The sequence below is a fragment of the Python bivittatus genome, unplaced genomic scaffold (assembly GCF_059951505.1).
Source record: "Python bivittatus isolate LINGU-HERP-01145 unplaced genomic scaffold, Pbiv_v1 ctg000480_np1212, whole genome shotgun sequence".
In the NCBI taxonomy this organism is placed as follows: domain Eukaryota; kingdom Metazoa; phylum Chordata; class Lepidosauria; order Squamata; family Pythonidae; genus Python; species Python bivittatus.
The window spans coordinates 24,771,276-24,794,484 of NW_028277075.1; the positions used below are offsets into that span (position 1 = coordinate 24,771,276).

Here is a 23,209-nt window from a genome sequence, read left to right on the forward strand (position 1 = left end):
AGAAATCAATATTTTAAAGATAAAACAGAACACATTTTTATTTAGTAATTAGGTAACATTTACCTGATACACTCAGTGGGAGGAGGTCCAAACTGTCTCTCTGCAGCTCTATTTCCAGGCTCTTTGCATAACTTTGAATTACATTCAGTCACAAGTGAAACTGCCAATAGCTTGTCTCTGCAAACAGGCTTCCTCCAACTGATTTGTTCAGCATAGGCTGACGTCAATTACATAAAGCTTGTGATTGGAGGAAGCCTGTTTGCAGAGACAAAGTATGGGCAGTTTTGCAACCGCGCAGTTCTCCCCTCGGCTTACTTCCTTGCATAAGACGCCCTTCAATTTTTAGTGTAACGATTTTAGAAAAAAGTATCTTCTTATAGATGGAAAAATACGGTAGCTGCCAATAAGACAATGTTAACAAATTGGATGAGATGAAAGTTTGGCTTTTTGGTGGGGTGTGGAAGTTTAAGAGATCTAAATGGATTTTAAGATTCTTGTTCCTTAGTTCTGAAAGAAAAAACTGCTGACAATTGGGTTTGCAGCTAAATTTCAGCAACACAATCTAGGGATGGGATAGGTATTCTGAAGGTTCCATGTGTCCTATGAGCTACCCATCCCTGCCCTAAGCTAAAAACATGGTATAGATTACCTAAGAAGTCTGTGTATTATGTCTCGAATTTAATTATCCAGCTTTACATATCATTGAATGAAGTTTGCCTTAATTTCACTTATTCGTGTATTAGTGCTAATGTTAATTTATCATTTTTTGCTTAACAGAGATGAGAGACGGGAGAAACACATACAAGGAAGAAAACAAAGAAAAGACCAGAAGCTTAGCACACTGAGGAGACTGACTGCTGTTTAAAGTTAACTCTCAAATTGTTCTATAGATAATCTTAATATTCAAAATCTTTACTTTCTTGTAAATAATTTTTGTCTGTGCACTGAAGTACTTAAGCTGTCTATTCTGAGTAATCTTATTTTAATATGAGCATAGAACATTAGTGCTACTAAATTCAGTTATTCAGCAGGTGATACTGCTGTCTTAGCAGGCTTAGAAACACTTTTAGAAGGGCAGCTATCTTCTCTCAAATCTTTGCTTAGTATATACCTTAACTATATCCTAGATTGTCTGGAAACATACACTTTTTCAACAACTGGATCAAAAGTTTATTGTATTAGACAATACAATCTTCTGGAAATATGGCAAGTTTTAAATTCACTTAATGAGAAACCGCTTTTTATAAAAATGTCTTAATTTACTCCTAATTAAAATAATTGTGTTTACAGATAAAAGTTCATTTTAATTTTACTACTATACAGCTTTGCCATGTGTTGTCAACTGTTCTCCATCAACCTTTTTTCATTATATATGTACTGTGATGAGATTTTTCTTTTTAAAGTAAAATTGATGATTTAATTGGTATTTCAAAAAGAAAACCTAGCACAGCTAACTTTATGACAGAAATAAAAACCTATCTTCTATACTCCAACTGAGGAAAATAGGAGAATACATATTGGAGAAAAAAGGTTTCTAAACTGATTTCAGAATATACATAGTTATCCTAAACATTTTTTTTCCTTATACAGTGGTGCTTAAAAGTTTGTGAACCCATTTAGATTTTCAACATTTCTACATAAATATGATCTAAAATGTCATCTGTTCTCCACACAAGTCCAAAAACTAGATAAAAGAATCTAATTAAACAAATGAGTCAAAAACATTATACCTGTTCATTTATTTATTGAGGAAGCACACTGTAGAAGATCAAATGAAGTTCTTGTACCATAATCATAAAATGCTGGTTTCCAGGCAGGACAAATTTGTCCACTAATTACTGACACCTATGATAATAATGGATTAGCTTGATCAATCATCAATTATACTTCTGGGACACATCTGGGAAAAATCATTAGGAAAGAAGACCAAGCCACTTATACAACAGAGGTTAAGAAGAGATTTTGGAGAGTTGTATCGAGCAGTAGTTAGTCTCTTAAGTAGGCTGTTCATACCCATTTTCTCTCCTGGCATCATCTATATCAGAGTACTTGCTCACGTTAACTTAAACTCTACCTTTAGAAGATAATCTGCATCTCAACTAACTTGATGAAAAGGACTGCCTTTTGTTTTTACAGCAGGTTTTTCAAACATCATCTAGTAGAAATCTTCTGAGATAGATTCTTTCCCTTCACCTTTCTGTAACTCTTACACAAATGCCTTGAGTTATGACTAAAATATAAATATATTTTATTTAAATGTTAATTTACCTGGCATAAATCATGTTGGTATTTGAACTCCAAGGCAACCAAAGTGTTGGCTGTAGTAATAATTTCAGAAATACTGTATTATTACTTGGAGGAAGAAACACCAATAACCTATGCTATGCTGGTGACACTGTCCTGATAGTCAAAAATGCAAAGGAACTGCGAGCTCTAGTAATAAAAATTAAGGAACAAAGTGAAAAAAATGGGACTAAAATTAAATATGAAGAAAACCAAACTACAGGTAGTCCTCGATCATTCATTTAATGACCATTCAAAGTTGCAACAGTGCTGAAAAAAGTGACTTATCACCAGTCCTCACCCTTACGGCTGTTGCAGTGTCCCCACGGTTATATAATCAAAATTCAGGTGCTTGGCAACCAGCATGTATTTACAACAGTTGCAGCATCCCGGGGTTACATGATTGTCATTTGCAACCTTCCCAGGGGGCTTCCAACAAGCAAAGTCAATGAGGGAAGCTGGATTCGCTTAACAACTCTGATTTGCTTAATGACCATGGCAAAAAAGTTCATAAAATCAGGCAGGACTCACTTTAACACCTGCATTGCTTAGTGACAGAAGTTCTGGTCCCAATTGTGGTCATAAGTCCTAGCTTAAAACCATTTGTTCAGTGACTGAAGTTACAGTGCCACTAAACAAATGGTACTTATGCCCAGTCCCCAAAGTTAAGGCTGTTGCAGCAGTCACGTGATCTTTGGGCACTTGGCAACCTGCCCTGCACTTATTTATTTACTTATGCAATTTCTATAGTGGCCCATCTCAGTCCAAGTGACTCTGGGCAGCAAACAATTTCAATCATTAAAACAATTACAAATTATACATATAGGTAGCCGAGAATTATAAAAATTACATAAAAATCAACAGTGCAACCAGGTAATGGGGCCCTTAACACTTGCATGACTCCAGGCTCAGGCACATTGCCAGTTTTTAAAGCCTTACAAAAGGCTAGCAGGGTTAGGGCCATCCTGACCTCCAAAGGAATGTTCCAAAGGGCAGGAGCCTTCTCTGCTGAGAAGGCACACCTTCAAGTCCCCACCAGCTGACATTCCTTGGCTGATGTGATCTGCAGTATCTCCAATCTACTAGACTGAATTGGATGGGTAGAAACTATTTGGAGAACTTAGGTAACCCGGTCCTAAGCCATGCAGGGCTTTAAAGGTGACAACCACCACCTTGAATTGCACCTAGAAACACACAAGTAATCAATGCAGCTCCTGCAGTAGTGGTGTTACATGTGCTGTATATCTGGCCCCATTTACTTCCAGTGCAGCTGCATTTTGCACCAGCTGAAGCTTCCAAATGCTCTTTGAGGGTAGCCTAATGTAGAGTGCGTTGCAGTAATCCAAACAGGAGATAACGAGGGTGTGAGTGGCTGAGGAGAGCCTCTCAGTCCAGGAATGGGTGCAACTGGCACACAAACTGAAGGTATGCAAAGGTCCTCTTAGCCACAGCTGCCACCTGCTCTTTGAGCAGGAGCTGCAAGTCCAAAAGGAGCCCCAGATTGTGCACAGGGTCTGTCTGGGGTAGTACTATCCCATCCAGTACCAAAGATGGAAAAACCTTGTCCCCAGGAGGCTCAAATACCCAAAGCCACTCCGTCTTGCTTGGATTGAGTCGGAGCCCATTGCGTCCCATCCAGGCCCTTGCAGCCTCCAGACATCGGGATAGGACATCTACGGCATCACTCAACAGGCCTGGGGTGAAGATATATAACTGGGTATCATCTGCATAATGATGGTACCTCACCCCAAACTGTCAGATCACCTCAGCTAGTGACTTCATGTAGATGTTAAATAGGAGAGGAGAGAGAACAGAGCCCTAAGGCACCCCACACAATAGGGGCTGTGGGCTGGATCTCTCCCCCCATCAACACTGACTGAAATCAACTCCGGAGGAAAGAGGAAAACCAGAACAGCACAGTGCCGCCTACCCCCAACTCCCAAAGCTGATTCAGAAGGATACGATGATCAATGATACTAAATGCCGGTGAGAGGTCAAGAAGAGCAAGGGTGGATGCACTATCCCTATCCTGCTCCCAGCAGAGGTCATCCAAGAGTGCGATCAATGTTGTTTCAGTTCCAAATCTCAGCCTGAACCCTGACTGAAAGGGGTCCAGATAATCTGTTTCATCCAGAGTCCTCTGCAACTGCCACGCTACACTCTCTCCACCACCTTTCCTAAAAAGGGGAGGTTGGAAACTTACCACCTTACAAACTTACAACCACAGGGGCGCTTCAACTCCCCCCACTTGTCTATCTCCCTCATCTTTGCCCTTTTGGTCACCCTGCACAGTGGCACTCCTCGGTGGGATTCACTACTGGTGAGATTGAGTTAACAATGGCAATGGGGACTTCCAGGATTGCTGTCGCTAAATGATGAGGTCACGTGACATTGCACTTTACGACCACATTGCTTAGCAACAGAAATTCTGGTCCCAATTATTGTCAGAACTTGAGGACTACCTGTAATGACAACAGGAAGTATAACTGGCCTTAGAATTGGCAATGAAGATATCAAAGTGGTGGATATCTTCTGCTTTTTAGGATCAATCATCAGCAGTAAAGGAACAAGCAGTCAAGAAATACGCGGCAGACTAATACTTGGTAGAGCAGTGATGGCCTTGGAAAAGATATTCATATGCCATGATGTGTCTATACCGACAAAGATCAGAATTATGTAAGCCATATTATTCCCTGTGACACTATGGAAGTGAAAGTTGGGCTTTGAAGAAGCAGGATAGAAGGAGTATTGATGCTTTTGAACTTTAGTGTTGGAGAAAACTCGTGACAATAATTGGACAGCCAAAAACACAAACCAACGGATCACTGAACAAATCAGCTCCGAGTTCTCACTCAAGCACAAATGATCAGGCTCAAATTATCCTACTTCGGATACATTATGTGAAGACCCAGCTCTCTGGAAAAGGCTCTAATGCTGGGAAAGGTGGAAGGTAAGAGGAAGAGGACAACCAACAGCAAGGTGGATGGACTCAGTTACAGTAGTGATGAGTACAGTGTTGGAAGACGTGAAACACCAGGTTAGGGATAGATTATCATGGAGAATATGTGGTTGCTGGGAGTCGAAAATAACTTGATGGCAATCAATCAATCCTATTACTACATACAAAACAGTATTATTCATAAAATAACAAAATCATTTGTCCTTCAGCTAAAAGGAAAAAGTAATTTCTTTTAATCACTATAAAATGTAACTCAAAAGACTACATATAAAAAGTAGGATAAACTCAGTTCTTCTTCTTTACAGATGTTCTTTATTAATTGGGGGCAGGTGAGCATATGCACATTAGCTCCACTTCCCACCACCATCAAAATGCAGGTGGTGGCTACATGCTACATGGCACTACTGCAGTGCTCCTATGTTATTTCACTATATTGATAATTGCTTATGAAGCTCATATTCACTGATAAGTTCACCACTCAACTGCAGATTACTATAGAATGGTATATAATTTCAGAAATATTATAAGTTGATATTAACAACAGTCCTCCATATGTTCTATTTCTTGAGATTCTTTTCATAGAGCTCATAGGCAAATGATTCTGTGTGTGCTTGGTCGCTTAACAATCCAATGAAGTCTATTTCCAGCTGGAATGGACCGTCTACTTTATCAGCAATGGTAAATCCCAATGTACTGATCTGTTAAAAAGAACCACTTTGTATTATTTTCACAAAAATATTTTTGTCTAAAGTCATGCAGTTTTTATTTATCTTCAGTCTGATCAAGCCTAAATTGATATGTTTGTATAACTATGTTTTTTATTCATAAAGGAGATGAGGCCTCAACTACAAGTTCTTGATTAGAAATGTGCAAAACTCACTCAATTCAGAAACAGAATTTCCGGAGAACTCAGAAATGTTCCAAACCTCTCCTCCTTCAATACACATAACAGCAATCCTCAAGGCTGAAAGCTCCTCTGAAACAATGTGCAGTAGAGTATAGGGAGCTGTGGTGGCCCAGGAAATCAAAAGAATTCAGCAAGGCTGTCTTTTGTATGCAGCAAGGCATTTCTACTCATTCAATATATCCCTGGATCCAAGCCTTAGTCTTTGTTCAATTCCCAGATAACAGCTTGGTATTATACATTAATGCATTTGTAAGATGTGGTTTGATGCAAGCTCAAAGAAGGTATTTAAAATTTCTCCCTTTTTACACTACCTGCTAAAAGAAACCTCAGACAAACCTTTTAATAAAGATGGGTCAAATTTTAAACATGTATATTGCTTTAATTATTAAAAAAGTCTTAAAATATGTGGAAATGGATTTAAGATACATAACAGTTTAAAAATAGAGCAGTGTCTCTGAGAGAAAGCCCACCCAAATGTGGGCTGCAATCCAGTACACACTTACCTGAGAGTAAATCCCACTGAATTCAGGTTAGACTTACCACTAAATAGATTATGCATTAACATTTTGCTGTTCTTTTTTATTTTATACATGATTGGAAAGAACTTTTTGTAGTCAAACTTGGCTTCTAGTAATTACATAGGAAAATCCCTGTACTTATGTAGGCAGTGTTTTTGGAAGTTTGCTACTGCCTTCTTCCTAGGGTTGAGAGAGAACGACTGGCTCAAGGTCACCCAGCTGGATTTTGTACCTAACGCAGGACTAGAACTCATGTTTTCCACTGCTAGTCCAACACCTTAACCTTTAAACCAAACTGACTCAGATGGATCGTGATATGATACATGCTTCCAAGCCTTGTTGCCTTTAAACGATAAATTACATTTTATTCATTGCACTAGAAGATCTATCATAATTGTTTAAGTAGAGAGTATGTACTTCAGGGTTGAACTGTTGGATTCCTGATGTTTGCTGAGCATGTTTTCCTGCACTACACTGCACTGCACTGATGTTACCTAGCATAATAATGAAACATCTGCAGGAAAACCACCAAGTTCAGAGCACACCAAGAATCCAACCATCATAATTGCTTTTAATGTTCTAGTTGTCCTAGTCACATGGAAAGGTAACAGTGATTGGAGCAGGGAATCAAGGAGGAAAACATGGCACACAATGAAGGATTTGATTCAATTTTCTGTAACTATATTGTACCAGGTATGAACAGTCAGATCGAAGACTGAGATTGTCAGAAACATGGTCAGGGAATATCTTTTTATTTTAAATGTGTTTCAATATCCAGGATCAGATTAATTTCATATTAGGGTACTGAAGGAACTAGCTGATAGTCTGATATATATTATGCTTGATATATATTATATTCAATAATTTTGGAGAACTAGTAAAGTGCCAGATGACGAGTGAAAATGTCCCTCACATCAAAAATAGGAAAAGAGAAGATCTAGCAAACTACAGATCAGACAATCTGACATACTTGGGAATATTTCAGAGATGATAAGAAGTTTAATCTGTAAGCACCTTGGTACTTACCAAATGTTAGATGAATTTGTCAAGAACCATCCCGGCCTAACTTTATCTCATTCTTTGATTGGGAAACTTTCTTAATAAATTGGGAATGCTGTGGACATAATATATCTTGGCTTCAGCAAAATATCTGATAAAATTCCTCATGACATGTTGATTAACAATCTAGTTAAGTGTGGGCTGAATGTTATAATTAATCAAATGCACAGTTAGTTTGAAAAGTCTGCTCAGATACTGGTTCCTCATCAAACTGGAGAGAGGTATCAAATGGGGTGCCACACGGATTATTCCTGGGTAATTTACTCTTTAGTGTTTTTCTTAATGAGGAGGGAATACTTATTACATTTCCTGACAACCAAACATTGGGTGAGGTAGCCAATATTCAAGATGGAAATACAATTGAAAATAATGTGATAAGTTAGAGAAATGGGCTGAAAGTAAATGTAACAATGACAAATGCAAAGTTCTTCACTTAGGAAATAAAAACCAGATGCATGAGTACTGGACTGGAGATACAGCTGGCATGGTGACAATACTTGCAAAAAAATAGTGCTAATAGCTAAAGCTCAGTTTCTTCATGGAATAGTAGTTGTTGGCAAACTTGAACAGCCAGCACAGTGATACCACCATAAAAAATTAAATGCAGCGTTAGGCTGCTTCAACAGAAATAACATTTCCAAACTATGGAAAGTGTTCCACCTTTTTCTGCTTTGATCAGACCCCACCTTAAGTACTGTGTCCAGTTCTTGACATCACAATAAGGGCAACAAGGATGATAGGACGCTAGAAAGAAACTTCTGTGAAGAGAGATTGAAGGAGCTGAGTATGATTACTTTAAAAAAAGTCTGACTGAATGGGGGGATATAATAGCACTCTTCAATTCCTAAAAGAAGTACAAGGCTTGATTCCTCTTGTACCAGAGTGCAGGACATGAAATAATGGATTTAAGTTATAGGAAGGCAGATTCTGAATGAATGTTAAGAAAATACTTCCTAACAGTAAAAGCAGTTTGACAGGGGAATCAATGAGAGAGAGAGTTGTTGGGCTTTCCTTCATTACATGCATTCAGGCAGAGGCTAGATAGCCATCTCTCTGAGATGCTTTAATTTGGATTCTGCATTGAACTGAACTTGACCTAAATGGCCCCTTCCAATCAGAGTAAACAAATTGCTTTCAATCATTCTACAACATGAGTACACTTTATTTATTCTTTATATGCTATATTTTTAGTTCTTTACCCTAATTACTTGGATATCAAAATTAAGATTCTCCATTGATAAAAAAAGGCTTAAGCTATAGCAGCATTCCTTCATAAGAAGATTACTTTGCTGGACATCAATAGATTCATAAAGGACATTAATTATGGTTTTAATGTTTTGTGTGAGTGCCCAGAGTCCCCCATTGGGGGAGATGGGCAGGGGAGTAAACAAACAAACAAACAAACAAGCAAACAAACAAACTTACTTATTCATACGTCAGTGATTCACATTCAATAGATATAACAATAAAGGATTTCAAGGAAATTTCACCAAAAGTTTATGATTATATTTCTCATTGAAACTGAAAGGTTGAAGACAATGAAGTGGAAACATCCCAAAAATTACAACTATATTTTTTATTACTCCTGCTAACAAACTACAGACAATCCTTGCTTAACCACTCTAATTGGGACCAGAATTTCCATCACTAAATGAAGTGATTGTTAGGTGAAATATCACGTGCACACATTGCTTAGTGATGGCAGTTTCGGTAGTCCCAGTTGTGGTCATTAGGCCAGGAGCTCACACTTCTCCTACCCTGTCACACTCACCTCCACTTCAACTCCCTCCACCTGCCTATCTCCCCCCTCATCTCTGCCCTTTTGGCTGCCCTGCTCTTCACTGCCCTCCGCTGACTTTCACTGTCTTCTTCCTCCTCCAGCTGATGAGGTGCACCCAGCCTGGCCCTTTGCAAGGCAGCTGCTGGCCACACAATGCCTTCCTACCTTGTGAAGGGCCAGGCCAGGCATGCTTCATCAGCAGTGGGAGGAAGATGGCAAAGGTCAGCTAGGGGTGGCAGGGCTGCAGAGTGGCAGAGGGCAGGGTGGCCAAAAGGGCAGACATGGGGGGAGATAGGCAGGTGTGGGAAGTTGAAGCACACCCTGTGGTCATAAGCATGGGAGGACTGCGAAGTATCCGAATTTTGATCACGTGACCGTGGGACTGCTGCAATGGCTGTGATTTCCAGGATGGGTCGTAATGACCATTTGTTCAGCACCATTATAACTTCAAATTGGCACTGAATGAATGGTTTTTAAGCAAGGACTACCTGTAGCATGTAAGATAGCTGTGCTCTCAAAAGAACAAATTCTGGTACAGGTAGTCTTTGAGTTACAATGGCAATTGGGACTGGAACTTCCGTTGCTAAGTGATGCAGTCGTAAAGTGCAATGTCACATGATATCGCTTAGCAACAGCAATCCTTGCAGTCTCCATTGCTGTCGTTAAGCAAAGATTGTAGGTCATTAAGAGAGTACCTCCTCACAACTTCCTGCCAGCTTCCAACAATGAAAGTCAGTGGGGAAGCCAGCAAGAAGTTGCAAGCCTCAGATGGCTCAGAAGAGGCTGGCAGGCAAATAAGTGGCTGATGCCAGGTGGGGGAGAATGCGTGAGAGTGCGCGAGTGGCTAGGGAAGGTGCAGGAGTGGCCAGGGAGGCACAGCGCGAGTGCAGCCAGGCTCAGGGAGGGTGCACGGGTGGGGGAGCCTTACCTGAGCAACTTGCAACCTTCCCTGCCAGCTTCTCTGTTGTGGGAAGCTGGCAGAGAAGGTTGCAAATCACTATCACATGACCGCAGGATACTGCAACTGTTGTAAGTGCAAGCCGGTTGCCAAGCACCCAGATCATGATCACATGAACACAGGGCTGCTGGGATGGCCAGAACTTTGAGGATCGGTCATAACCACCACTTGTTTAGTGCTGTTGTAACTTCGAACAGTCACTGAATGAGTAGTCATTAAGGACTATCTGTACTGAAAAAATGAGCATAAAACTTGGAGATATTCCATGTCTGTTTTCTTGAGCAACTATTTTGCACTTGATTCTAAATGCTGAGATTTATAAAGTAACTCCCCTCCAAATTTAAAATCATACTTTGCAATTCGATTCATGCAAAGAATAAGACAGATCTTCATCTCAGGGCAGCAGTCAGTAGTAGATTATCACTGGTATGCGATTTAGTGAAGTCATTTTCACTTTCACACAGAATCATTTGATGCCTGAACTGGTTGTGAATTGCTTACAAGGCAAAATTTATGCTGTGGATATTGACCTTTAAAGCTCTAAGCAGCTTAGGGCCAGACTATCTAAGGGACTGCCTCTCTTATTATGTACTTGTCACATTATTAAGAACAATAGGGGAGGCCTTCTTGAATATATTCTCAATGTCAGGGAGTCAGTATTCTGGCATGTGGAAGAGGGCCTTTTCCTGTGTTCCTATGTTGTGGAATGCACCCTCTTGGAATTATTTAGGAAATCTATAGAAACATTTCTTCCCCAAGTGGCTAACCTCTTACAATTGATATAGTGGGTTTAATCATTCATATACATTATTTTTAATTAGTTTTTAAAACTTTTTTTATTTTAAAGTTTTGTTAGCTACTTTGACACCTACAGAGCAAAAAGGTAGGATATAAATCAAATTCAGTGAATGAAATAATTTTGGATTTTGATCATAAAGCTTAGATTTGCACCTTGAAATAGCTGGTTTTAAAAACACTTACCCTGTCTGGCCAGATTTCATATTGGCCATCCTGGATTCTCCCTTGGCTTGAAAAAAAGAACTTAGAAAATGGAACCTGTTGTTAAGAATTTACAGATTAGTTAAAAACAAATGTATTTAGGTATTTGCCAATATTTTCACACTGTTCATCATTTTCATTTTGTTTGTAGAACTTACAAACATTAATTTCCATATTCAGATTAACAAGCCATATAACTTTATTTTTTCTATTCTTATTAATGAAATTGTTACTTGCAAGATAAACAATGAGAAAATGAAATCTAACTAAATCTGGTTTACATCATTCATTATACCTCTCCAGACATTTCTATCCTTACAAACCATCTTGCTTCCACTCTATCAGTACAGAGATTCATCTTCGCAGCTCCTTTTCAGGATTTCATCAGTTCTAAAAACCAGAATTTTTCTGGTCTTCCTCTTCCTTTCAACACATTCATTTTTCCTTCATACATTTGTTTTGTTTTTTGATCAAACCACATCAACATACATCTTTTGTTATGATCACTCATATTTCTATTCAACATACATTCATTTGACATTCTTTCATTCTTGACTCTCGTTTTACCACACACACTTCTTAAGTAACCCATCTCTACAACAGTCAACCCATTTTTTATGTTTCTTCTGACATAACCAATTCTCACCTTCTTATATACAGCCATTTTCACTGCTTTTTGACTAGTAAATTGTCTCAATTGACTAGAGTTGTGTAGGCAATTGTATGCTAGAATAGTTTTCTTAAGAAAGCAAAATATTTCCAAGCCAAAAGTATTACAGCAACTGGAATAGCAGAACTATCAGCCTAGAAGGAACTGTTACCTATCATGGGTGGGTGGCAATTTGCCATTCTCAAACTCTTAAAAAAATCCAAGCTAGAGGAAAAAAATCACATTAGAAGATAACCCTTTTTTTTTTTCATGTTTCAAAAACGTACTTCTGAACAAACTGTTTCTATATAAAATATATTGATTTCACTTAAGCAATGTCAATTATTTTAGCAGTTTTTCTTACTGCTTTCTCAAAATATAACTGGCAAATCAAAGATTCTTAGTTTGCCTATTTTTTAAATATCAGAATCACATACTATCTATAATGGTATCAAAAAAAGTCATTGTTACCTGGATTTCCTCCCAATATGGCCCCCCTCGGGGGAATATGAAGTAGTTGTAAACATCCTTCATCCGGGTAGAGTCGTATTTGTTTGGACTGATGTTTATCATCCATGGTCTACCATCACCACGAACACGCAGGTATAGACTATTAAAATTTGACCAATCGTATAATTTTGTACGATGAAAAGCAATCTACCAAAATATATAATATTACTCTTACTATTTCACCAATTATTACATTTGGGAAATTCCCCTTCCCCTCTCCCTTGATATGAGGCCTTATTAACATTATTCTGTTTACCACTGAGATATTTTTCTTGTTCTATTAATCTATTCTATCTTTTTCACATAATTAATTGTCATGACAACTGGACTGTCTCATAAATATTCATACTCTATATCTCATCAGAATTTTAGGACCTAATCAGCAACTGAACACAACCAAAAAAATACTGCACTGACACAATTTGTATCTGTCCCACTCTAGTTGAAAAAAGGTTTTTCAATTATTCCTGGACAGGATATCTAAAACGATCAAAGTTTCTGGGCTAGTAAAATTGTGGTTACAATGTCAGTTTCCACACACAGTTAGACTAATGTGCCTGTGCTTGAAGGTGACACTTGAGGGTAACAGAATGTAACATTAGAGCAGCAGACAGGAAAATTCTAGACATTTGTTCCCCAAACAATATCTATAGCAAGGTTTGACATGTTACACTGTATCACTGCTTCACAACAGATGGTAACTGACAGCCTAATTTTACAAGCCTCATCGATTTGCTTATTAACCACTATCAATGAAGAAGCAAATATAAAATAATCCATACCCCTCCCCAAACAGAATTGAAAGATAGATAAAACGGCTAGGAAGAAAGTGAGTTTTAACATCATGATAGATTCTATCAGTTTGGAAAAAAACAAACTTTTAAAAATCACTTGTTTTAATGAAAAGGAACAAAGTAATTCATACATATGTACTGTATGCCATTCAATGAACCATTCCTTAAGATTAAAAATAAAGGCAAAATCTCCCTCGACAAACCTGAATCCTGGTGACTACGTGGGCATCTTTGTGATTTTTTCCCATTTAGGCCAAGATCTTGGGATTCTTGGCAGTCTCTTGTTGTTTACTACTCCTGTTTAGTTTTTCAAGATCATTCAAGTCAACTACATACTGGGACCAGCTGTAACTTACTTAAGACTAGGCTCCATTAAATGCAGGGGTTTTATTTCTGAGCAACCATTGACAAGATTGGACAGCAAGTCTCATTCCATATTACAAAAGGAACATGTTTGGCAATTCTTTTAAGAAATCTGTAACTTGGGGAAAATTATAAGCAACATTTTTTAAATCTTGCACTTTGACAGTTATCTCTCTGCCTGGGATTTAAATTCTTAAGATAATGGCTGAGTGACACTTTATTTAAAATCACATCATTTGTTCAATTATATCTTCTTAAATGAATTGGCTAGGTTCTTACAAAATACTAAAAACCATACAGCATGGTTTACAAGCTGCTTGATTGGGTTCATAACTCACGCAAAGCCAAAACTAAGCAAACTACTTTAAAACAAATGCAACTATTACTTTTAAGATGGCCGTTGATCAAAATTAATAAAATCTAATTTAATCAGACTATGATTTAGCCATTATGAGAGTCTTAGTCTGATATAATATAGACCTAACAAAAAGTCTGTACAGCATTTATAGCTGGTGAAGTTTTATTTTAAGCATTATTTCACAGAGGCATCTCACTGTCTTAGTATACACAAGGATACTTAAACAGGGAATGTGGCACATTTTCTCCAGCTAAGCCAGTGGTTCTTAAGATGGTACTTGATCTTAAACAATGGAGTAATTTGGGCATATCCTGGGGGTAATGGAGCAATCTGTAATTGCTTCTTTGTGAGTCAGGGATCCAGTTTACAAGTTTGTATAAAACAACAAAGTCTGGGTTTTTTTTTGGGGGGGGGCATAATGATATTATTCAAGGCCAGGAAAAGGGGTAACTGGGTCAGAGAGTTTAAGAACCACTGAGCTAAGCAAACCAAACATGTAATCATTTATGGCAAGGTTAACTTATTCCTGGTCCTTAATACCAGAATCTATAGATGTTTACTTTAATTCCAAGTAAGTGGTTAAAATCCTTTTGTGTATAAGCATATTTTTATTTATCCTATAGGACTTTCCCATCCTCTCTTCTCCCCTGCAATCCTATAATGCCCCAAATCTCATTTTGATAATTTCTCAGCCCTGCAGGCCAGAGGTACATGTAGTTGATCTGAAACAGATTACCTCTTGACTACTATGCTGTTGAAAGCCACTCCAACAGGGGTAAGAGCTAACTGTGGTGGGATACAGCCCAATTTAAGAATGCAGCATTACTATTATTCTCCGCTTTGAAAAACAGTATTAACATGGGAATAGTATTTTTTGGAAGAGATTTCAGTCTTGGCTTAAAGAATAAACCACTCTTTAAAATGTGAATATGATTGTACTCACCACTTCTGGTTTTGATACCATGGCACAATATCCACTATATTTTGTCACTCCATCACGAGGTACAGTAGTATTGAGGTTCCCATACAGGATAGCAGACTGTTTATTCTTATGTAGTTTTATATAGATTTCACTTTTCCCTCCAATCTCTGCATCAGAACTGAGCACCCATTTATTTAAATCTTGTTCATTACGAAATTCCCACAACACTTTCGTCTGATTCAACATATAATCTTCTAGTTGATTTTGGTTGATGTCTTTCAAAAAATCAACTATCTCTTTCTTTAAGAGTCCACACTGTGTTTTGATTTCTTCCACTCCTTTCTTAAAATTGACATCAACGTTTTTCCATGGTGAAATTTTGCCAATAGATGTTCCTGGTTTCTGATAGCTACTGTACCACCTTGAATGGTAACCATCCGCAAGAGTCCTATACAAGCTACTTTGCCAGCGGTATTTGTTTAGCAAAAAGAGAGAATCCAGCATCATGAAAGATGAAGCCATAAATGAATATTGATGAGCAGCTTCCCTTATCCAAACAAAAATACTGGTGTCTATTTCTGATTAATGCTGTTTACCTCTACCTGTTATAATACAAATAGAAATATTTTTAAGACAAAGTTTTTAGTTTAATTTACTTTCCCAAATATACCAAGATGTTTATACCTTATTAAATGTATTATCATAAGCAACACTATCAGTAACATAAGAGCTGCATAAACAAAACAGATACCATACTATATACACAATATTATTAAAACAAAAAATAAATACCAATAAACCTAGCCTGTTCAGTTGTGATACCTTTACTGCTATGGAAATAAAAGAAAATAAATATGTAATGAAAGGATGATATCCCATTTGTGTTTTAAGAGAACTGCACACGTACACATAAACCCAGCAACATGAACAGTCTGGAGAATACTAATTATTTAAACTTATTTTAACTTTTAGCCAGGATATTGGGCCAAGTTACATTGCTGGATAGCCTTCACCAAAAATTGGAGGGAGGGAATACAGTTGCTTCAGTTCCCTCAAAGGTCTTGGTGCCTTTCAACAGCATAAACCATAATAATCTTTTGTGATAAATTGGGAGGGTGGGACATTGCACATTTTTAAAAAATAATAATTTCAGTCTTTCCTGCCAAACTGTTCAGAAGATGGTGCTGGGAAATCAGCCCATTCATTGCTCAGTGGCGTTTTGCAGGGCTACATCTTGAAGCCTATACTTTTCAAATCACTGGGAAAACTCACCCAGAGCTTTGGAGTGAGATGCCATCAATACGCAGACAACACTTGGATGTCCTATTCCTTACCATCCAGTTCCAAAGTAGCAGTTGCTTCCTTTGACCAATGCCTAAATTTGGTTGTGTGCTGAATGAGGCTGAAAAAAGTAAAATCAATTGAGGCAAGATGGATGCGCTGTGAGTCAGTAGGAATCTGTTCTGGATGGAGCAGCACTTCCCCTGAAACAGCAGGTCTTTAGTCTGAAATGCTCCTTGATTCCCAGCTGTTTATGCATTCCCTAATGTTGACACTAACAGGGAGTACAAATTACGTTTAATGTACCAGCTTCAGCCAAGGCTTGGTTACATCCCACTTTCATTGTTTCAATGTACTCTACATGGGACTATTCTTGAGGAATGTCCAGAAACTTCAATTCGGGAAAAATGTAGCAGCCAGTGTACTAACAGGTACACAATAAAAGCAGCTTACGTGACTTGGTTCTTGGCTACCTTAGGAATTGCTTATCTTAATATGAACCTGTCCATGCATTAAAATCAATAGGAGAGGTTTCCTTAAAGATGTACTCAACCTTAAAAATATATTTTACACCTTTCTGATATATTTTAGCCCTTAGTTTATACATGTAAAATGTAAAATACAGTTTACAGTACAATCCAAAGACCTAATGTGAATTGCTTGAGAGAGTTAAGATGTTGCATAGATGCCTCTCCACCCACAGAAGACAGAGTTTAGGTGGAGGGAATGGATACAGTGGCCTCTATTATGTCTGAGCTAATATAAAGCTGTCACTGGCCTGTGATTCTGTTAGATGTGCCAGATCCCAAGTCATTCTGTCCCCTAAGATGCACCTGATCTACATACTTCATTTATAGCAGCCCTAGAACTAATGTAACTAATTTCCCTTTTATTTCTCCTCCACTGTTGTTAATGAGAATGTAATATGACAAAAGGCTTTGCCTTGCCAAAAGAGATAGGTTAAGCATGAACCTCTGTTTTGCCATAGTATAATTTTTAAACAGCACAAAGGACCCCATCATTTCAACCTATTTTCTGTGGAGTCCTTGGGTTCTCTGAGCTTGGTTCTTTTCTTGCAAAAGTTTCATTACCCGGCTAGGTAACATCTTCAGTGCTAGAATGGGATGGGGTTTGCTCTCTGTTTATATATTGTGGCATGCCCTGCCAGTGTTGGTGGGGGTGGATCAAAACCTCCACCCCCACCAACACTGGCAGGGCATGCCACAGTATATAAACAGAGAGCAAACCCCATCCCATTCTAGCACTGAAGATGTTACCTAGCCGGATAATGAAACGTTTGCAAGAAAAGAACCAAGCTCAGAGAACCCCAAGGACTCCACAACCTACTTTCTCTTACTCCTTCATATCCTTTTAGATTTTCAAGTTAAATTATTACATGGCCTTGAAGTAGACCACCAGTAGCTAATCAAAGAAAAAGCTGATATAAGTTCACTACAAACAACAACATGTTTATGCAGACAGAGTAATTGGGAAAAGAGGACAAGGTGATCTCATATATGAAGAAATGGGATACAGAACCAATGAGAGGGTTAATACAAGGTATGAGGAAATGTAAATTTTTAATAGGGAGATGCAAAAAAAAAAAAGAGGAGGAGGAGGAGGAGGAAGAAGAGGAGGAGGAAGTGGTGATGATGATGATTATGGACTTCACTTCCTATCCTATTAGCTCCTACTTTCCTCAGCACCTCTCCTCTACCTGACCCGGTCTCTGAGAGACTGATGAAATTCTAAGAGACTTTGCAATGGATGGTGAGAACTTAACATCAGTCTACAGCCTGAATACATTATGAAAATCTTAAGAGACTTCCTCCCACCATCTTGCTTCCCTTTTTCCCCTTCTTCCCTTAAATTTGGATGCAGAACTTTGTAATCACTTACTAAACTTTAGATGCCTAACTTAGTAATAACTCATCAAACTCTAGATCTTGATTTTTAACCACTTACCAAGCTAAATAAAGAAACAACAAACCTAATCAGATTCTTAAACCTGATGCACAAAGCTTACTCAAAGAACATATATAAATGTAGCTTGAAAATCTGTGACCGAGCCTAATGTGTAGAATACATGAGTCGGGAAATCTTGGCAAAGATAATCTGGGTGGGTGAAACCGACTTAAGGGTCAAGCTGCTAAATGTGGTAAATCTGAGCAGCATTCCCAAAGTGAATGGCTGACTGACAAATCCACTATAAATATAGGATACTTGGAACGGGACTCTTAAAGGGGAGACACTGTAGACTTCAGGGATTTCAAGCCATCAAGAATATCATCACTGATGACAGTACAGCATACCTTGCAGCAGACTGTGTGACTCACCCATATAGTAACTATTTCACCTTTGGCAATAACATATACAGCCATGGGCACATGCATAACTCCACAATATGCCAATATTTTCATGGCTGACCAAGAACAGTGCTTTCTGAACTCTTACCCCCGAAATCTCCCCTTTATTTCAGATTCATTGATAATATTTTCATAATCTGGACCCACAGAAAAGAATAGTCCTCCTACTCCCCACCCCCTTCCTCTTTTTCCTGCAGGACCTTTTCAGATCAACAAACGCCATTTCACAGGATCAAACACAGCAACCAGGTCCAACTGGGTGATTTTCATATCCGCATCAGTTGTGTCCTGCCACCTTTGCTTTGGTCTTCTGGGTGTTTGCCATCGGTGTTAAAGTGGTAGGTAGTGCAGGCAATGGTGTGGGGTGTGGGGTGCTGCTCATAGGATGTGACTATACCACTGTAGACGTTTTTCCTGCATTTTCTCTGTTATTGGTGCAACGCCCATCTGCTGCTGGACTGTATTGTTGCTGATGTGGTCAAGAAGGGAGACACCTAATGACCAACAGAGTATACGCATCTCCATAGCATGTAGAGGGCATTCAGCACTTTTGGTGGTTGGCCAGGACTCAGCGCCATACAGTGCTACTGGGCAAACCATCATTCTATATACTTTTGATTTTAAGTGAATTGGCAGAGCACTCTAGTTATTTCCTTCCACCGCAGTCATGTCTCATTCACCCTTGTGTGCATTTCTCCATTAATGCTCCCATCACTTTGCAGATGAGATCCAAAGTAATGGAAGGAGTTTGTCTTCACTAGAACACCCATGGAAAAGAATGTCTCATCAAATCCCATCATGATCTCAAAAATCTTTACCCCATCATCAACCTAAGTCTCAGCCTGTTGACAGAACAAGTTCACTTCCTTGTTATTACAGTAAAACTACACAATGGATACAAGCATACCACATTAGAAAACTTACAGATTGTCATGCATATCTACAAGCTTCCAGCTTCCATTCAGAACACACCACCAAATATTTCATTTATAGCTAGGCTTTATACTACAACTGCATTTGTTTCAACCCACTTAACAGAGATACTCAACTGATGGAATTAAACTAGGCATTCAGGAGACTGAACTAACCATCCAATGAGTTCAATAGAGAAATCCTTACCACCAGATCAATTCTCCAGGAGGATCTATTAAAAACAGACCACAAAAACAGAAGAAAAGAACTCTACTAGTTGTCACCTACAGCTCAAGCCATTCAAATTCATTATTAATAAGCTGAAACACATGCTTGACAATAACACTACACTTTCCCAGGCACTGAGTGGCAGGCCAATACTTACATATAGACAACCCATACAGACAACCATCCAACAATCAAGCAGATTCTCACAAGGAACAATAAACAACACAATAATGATGCTAACAGGGGAACCAGATCCTGCAACAAACCCAGATGTCTACTTTGCCTCCACATTTACACCAACAGCACCATCACAGGCCTGAAGAACTTCACACACAATATTGGACAACTTCACATTCTCTTCCTCCAATGTCATGGATGCCACATTGGATTCTATGTAGGACAAACAAGCCAAACTTTGTACAAGAGAATTTATGGACACAAGTTTGACATTAGGACTCAAAACAAGGTTAAAGTAATATCAGAGCATTGCAACCTTTCAGCACACTTAACCTTAAACAGACCTTAAAGTAGCCATCTTGGAAAAAAGAAACTCTGCCAGTACAGTTGAGTGAGAGACTGATAAATTCACATATGTCAAAAAGTTTCAGGCTATCTCTGAAGGTCTCAACAAATGGATTTCTAATATATTAGAACTGGTCATTGATAAGATACCTGAAATCTGTTTCACACATAACTTGCATCTACATAACCACCCTGTCTTCTGCCTTCTATTCTTCCACCCCATCTCATCCCAGTTTAAGTCTTACATCAGTCTAGCCTTCTGTTGCATCTGATGAAGTAAGCGATAGCTCATGAAAGCTTATACCTTTTAAGAAAATGTTTTAGTTGGAAAAGGGCTGGCACACAGACTCAAATGTGGGAAGCCCAGGAAGGTGATCCTAGAGTATATTGTCACCTGACAAATGTCTCCTGCCTGGCTTGAAATATTTTTTTTCAATACTTATTCACAAAGAACACTCTATCATTAAAAAGGAAAGACCAGATAGCTGCAAACCAGCAAGCCATTATCTGTTAGGCAAAGACAGCATGATGCATGAGTCTTGATGCTAAGACACTAAGTAACATCTATTTCATTCCTGTCTTTTTACTTCTTTTGGTAGCATAATATCTCAGGAATGGAGGGGAATTTTATGTTCTGTCTCTTATTTATTCAAAACACTTGTTGATTACAAATAATTAAAGCTCTGAAGATGTTACCTAGCCGGGTAATGAAACATTTGCAAGAAAAGAACCAAGCTCAGAGAACCCCAAGGATGCCACAGTTTGTTTTACAGTAACATTCTACAAACAATTAGTATATGATATAAGTCTGTTTAAAGATACATTTATTTATTTATTGGGTAAATTTATATAGCTGCCCATCTGTACATGACTCTGAGCGGCATACAAAGTTAAAAACACAAAAACAATACAACAGAATAACCAACAACATAACAAAAACCATTAAAAACCATTTTAAAGCCCTGTAATCTGTGGGACAGTATACTCAGTTTCTCTGGCAATATAGCCACTTTGCAGGCTCTACACCTGTGTGATCCCCAGTCCATGTTGGAAGGAAAAGTTATCTTACCAAGTCCGTTTCTGAGCCGGGAGTAAAGACACTGACGAATTGCATGAAGTTAGGAGATTTATTCTTCACCCAAGTGCAGAAGCAATGACAGCAGACAGTTAGGTGGGCGGCCGCGCTGGGCCCCCTCCCCACAGTACCTTATATACCTTCTGTTACATTCAAACCCATGTTAAGATGTCATGACTTTCTGATCCAATCAAAGCCAGTTACCTTGATCCATGCTCCTCCCCTTACCCAGGACCCCTTTCTCTGATGCCAAATAAGGTTCTTCCTTTCTGTATGTAAACTAATTTCTATCACCTTGAGTGTTAACAGCCATATGTAAACATACATCCCTAAGAAACAAGGTCAGGACCGCTTATCTTTCTTTGTGAGGGGTCATCTGAACAAGAAGAGACTATCAGGTCAAGACAGTTTATCTGCTTACATGAGTTGCTGCCTTTCCAGTCAGGAAGAGGCAAACCATGTCAGCAATTAGCACATCCTTGAGATTTTGAAAAGTGTTAAAGGTCTCATCCTCAAGAATGCAAGCTTTTGATAATCTAAAGTACAGTTAACCATACATACAGAAAAGGGAATATTGGCATTTTGCTAGGCCTGCTTTTATTTCATATTATACAATATATAAAGATAAATGTTTAAACATCTAAATGTCTTAATATATAAAAATGTCTACATGCCCCAACCTTCTAACATCCAGATGGCAAAGCCATGTCTTCAGGCCCTTTTGGAAGGCCAACAAGGTTGGGGCCAATCTGACCTCTGGGGAAATGATGTTCTAAAGGGCGGGTGCCGTGGACGAAAAGGCTGTTCTCCTGGGTCCCGTCAGATGGCACTCCTTGTGGACGGGACCCGCAACCTGCTTTTCTTACCGGACCTGGAAGGGACGGGTAGATGTGACTGGGGAGAGGTGGTCCCACAAATAAATGCAAATAAATACACCAGTGAAACTCCATGCTTATTTACAGAATTATCTGCTTTTCCACAAGAGCCACCTATGTCTTTATTGCTCACACGCACGCTGATTATTTCTCTTTCTGTCCTTCTCCGTCGTCTTGGCTTTCTGCTCCCTTCCTTATAAAGAAGCGGTAACCCTGACTTGCAATCTATAGTTTCACTTAATTGCCGTCCGATATACTACGTAATTGTGTTTCCCAGACAACGTGTACCTATTCTACCCATGTTGACTGGGGATGATGACTACAGTAATCCAACGGGAATACTGGCATTAGATTCTGCAAGTATGTTCCCCTGCGTTACCCTTCGCTTACCTTGCATTCGTCTTCGTGCCCGAGCTCTCCGTCGGTGAGTTCAATGCTGAAAGTCGTCCGGGCTCCTCAAAGTTTGAGTCCACAAAGTGCCGCTCGTCAAGGAAACGACAGTCTATAACAAAGGTTCCGTTCCGTTTATCTCCCGGAAGTCAGGACTGCAGAACAAAAGCATTTTCTCCTCCAGCTAGAAAGCCTTTGGGCTTTAATGCTTTTTAAAAGGTGGAGAAAGAGTGGCGTTTCATTTACTGATTTTTTTTAGCCTGGTCAAAGCTGTCTTATGTCACGTAAATGGCAACAGGACACAAGGGGTTTTCAGAAGTCCCAGCAGGCCTTCCCCTTCAACGACGTGCCTGCACAAGTAATGCTTTTACAGTCTGTAATGGGTCTTAAGTTCTCACTGGTCACAAAAAGGGAGCTACATGCATCCCTCCGAGGGAAACATCACATCACCATCCCGTCCTCCGGCGATGGCTCCTTTGGGACTAGGGACTGGCCCCAACC

At 38.9% G+C, this 23,209-nt stretch overlaps 2 protein-coding genes across 3 annotated transcripts in view; one reads left to right on the forward strand and one right to left on the reverse strand.

Annotated features, from left to right (window-relative positions):
• Positions 1–1,684, forward strand: part of NUSAP1 (nucleolar and spindle associated protein 1) — a 15,092-nt gene extending 13,408 nt beyond the window's left edge. The window contains exon 12 of the mRNA XM_007433673.4: positions 778–1,684. Within this exon, the coding sequence (XP_007433735.1) occupies positions 778–865 (88 nt within the window). The 3' untranslated portion in view covers positions 866–1,684. The remainder of the gene's footprint in view (positions 1–777) is intronic.
• NDUFAF1 (NADH:ubiquinone oxidoreductase complex assembly factor 1) overlaps positions 1–23,169 on the reverse strand; it is a 25,870-nt gene extending 2,701 nt beyond the window's left edge. The window contains exons 1-5 of one of the 2 annotated variants that reach the window (XM_025170162.2): positions 22,709–23,164; positions 15,081–15,661; positions 12,584–12,769; positions 11,446–11,520; positions 1,709–5,940 (exon numbers count right to left, since the gene is read on the reverse strand). In XM_025170162.2, the coding sequence (XP_025025930.1) occupies positions 5,800–5,940; positions 11,446–11,520; positions 12,584–12,769; positions 15,081–15,581 (903 nt within the window). In that variant the 5' untranslated portion in view covers positions 15,582–15,661; positions 22,709–23,164 and the 3' untranslated portion in view covers positions 1,709–5,799. Of the gene's footprint in view, positions 1–1,708; positions 5,941–11,445; positions 11,521–12,583; positions 12,770–15,080; positions 15,662–22,708 lie in introns of those variants that run through there. The other variant, XM_088145481.1, reaches the window with a different exon arrangement.
• Between the last annotated feature and the right edge of the window lie 40 nt (positions 23,170–23,209).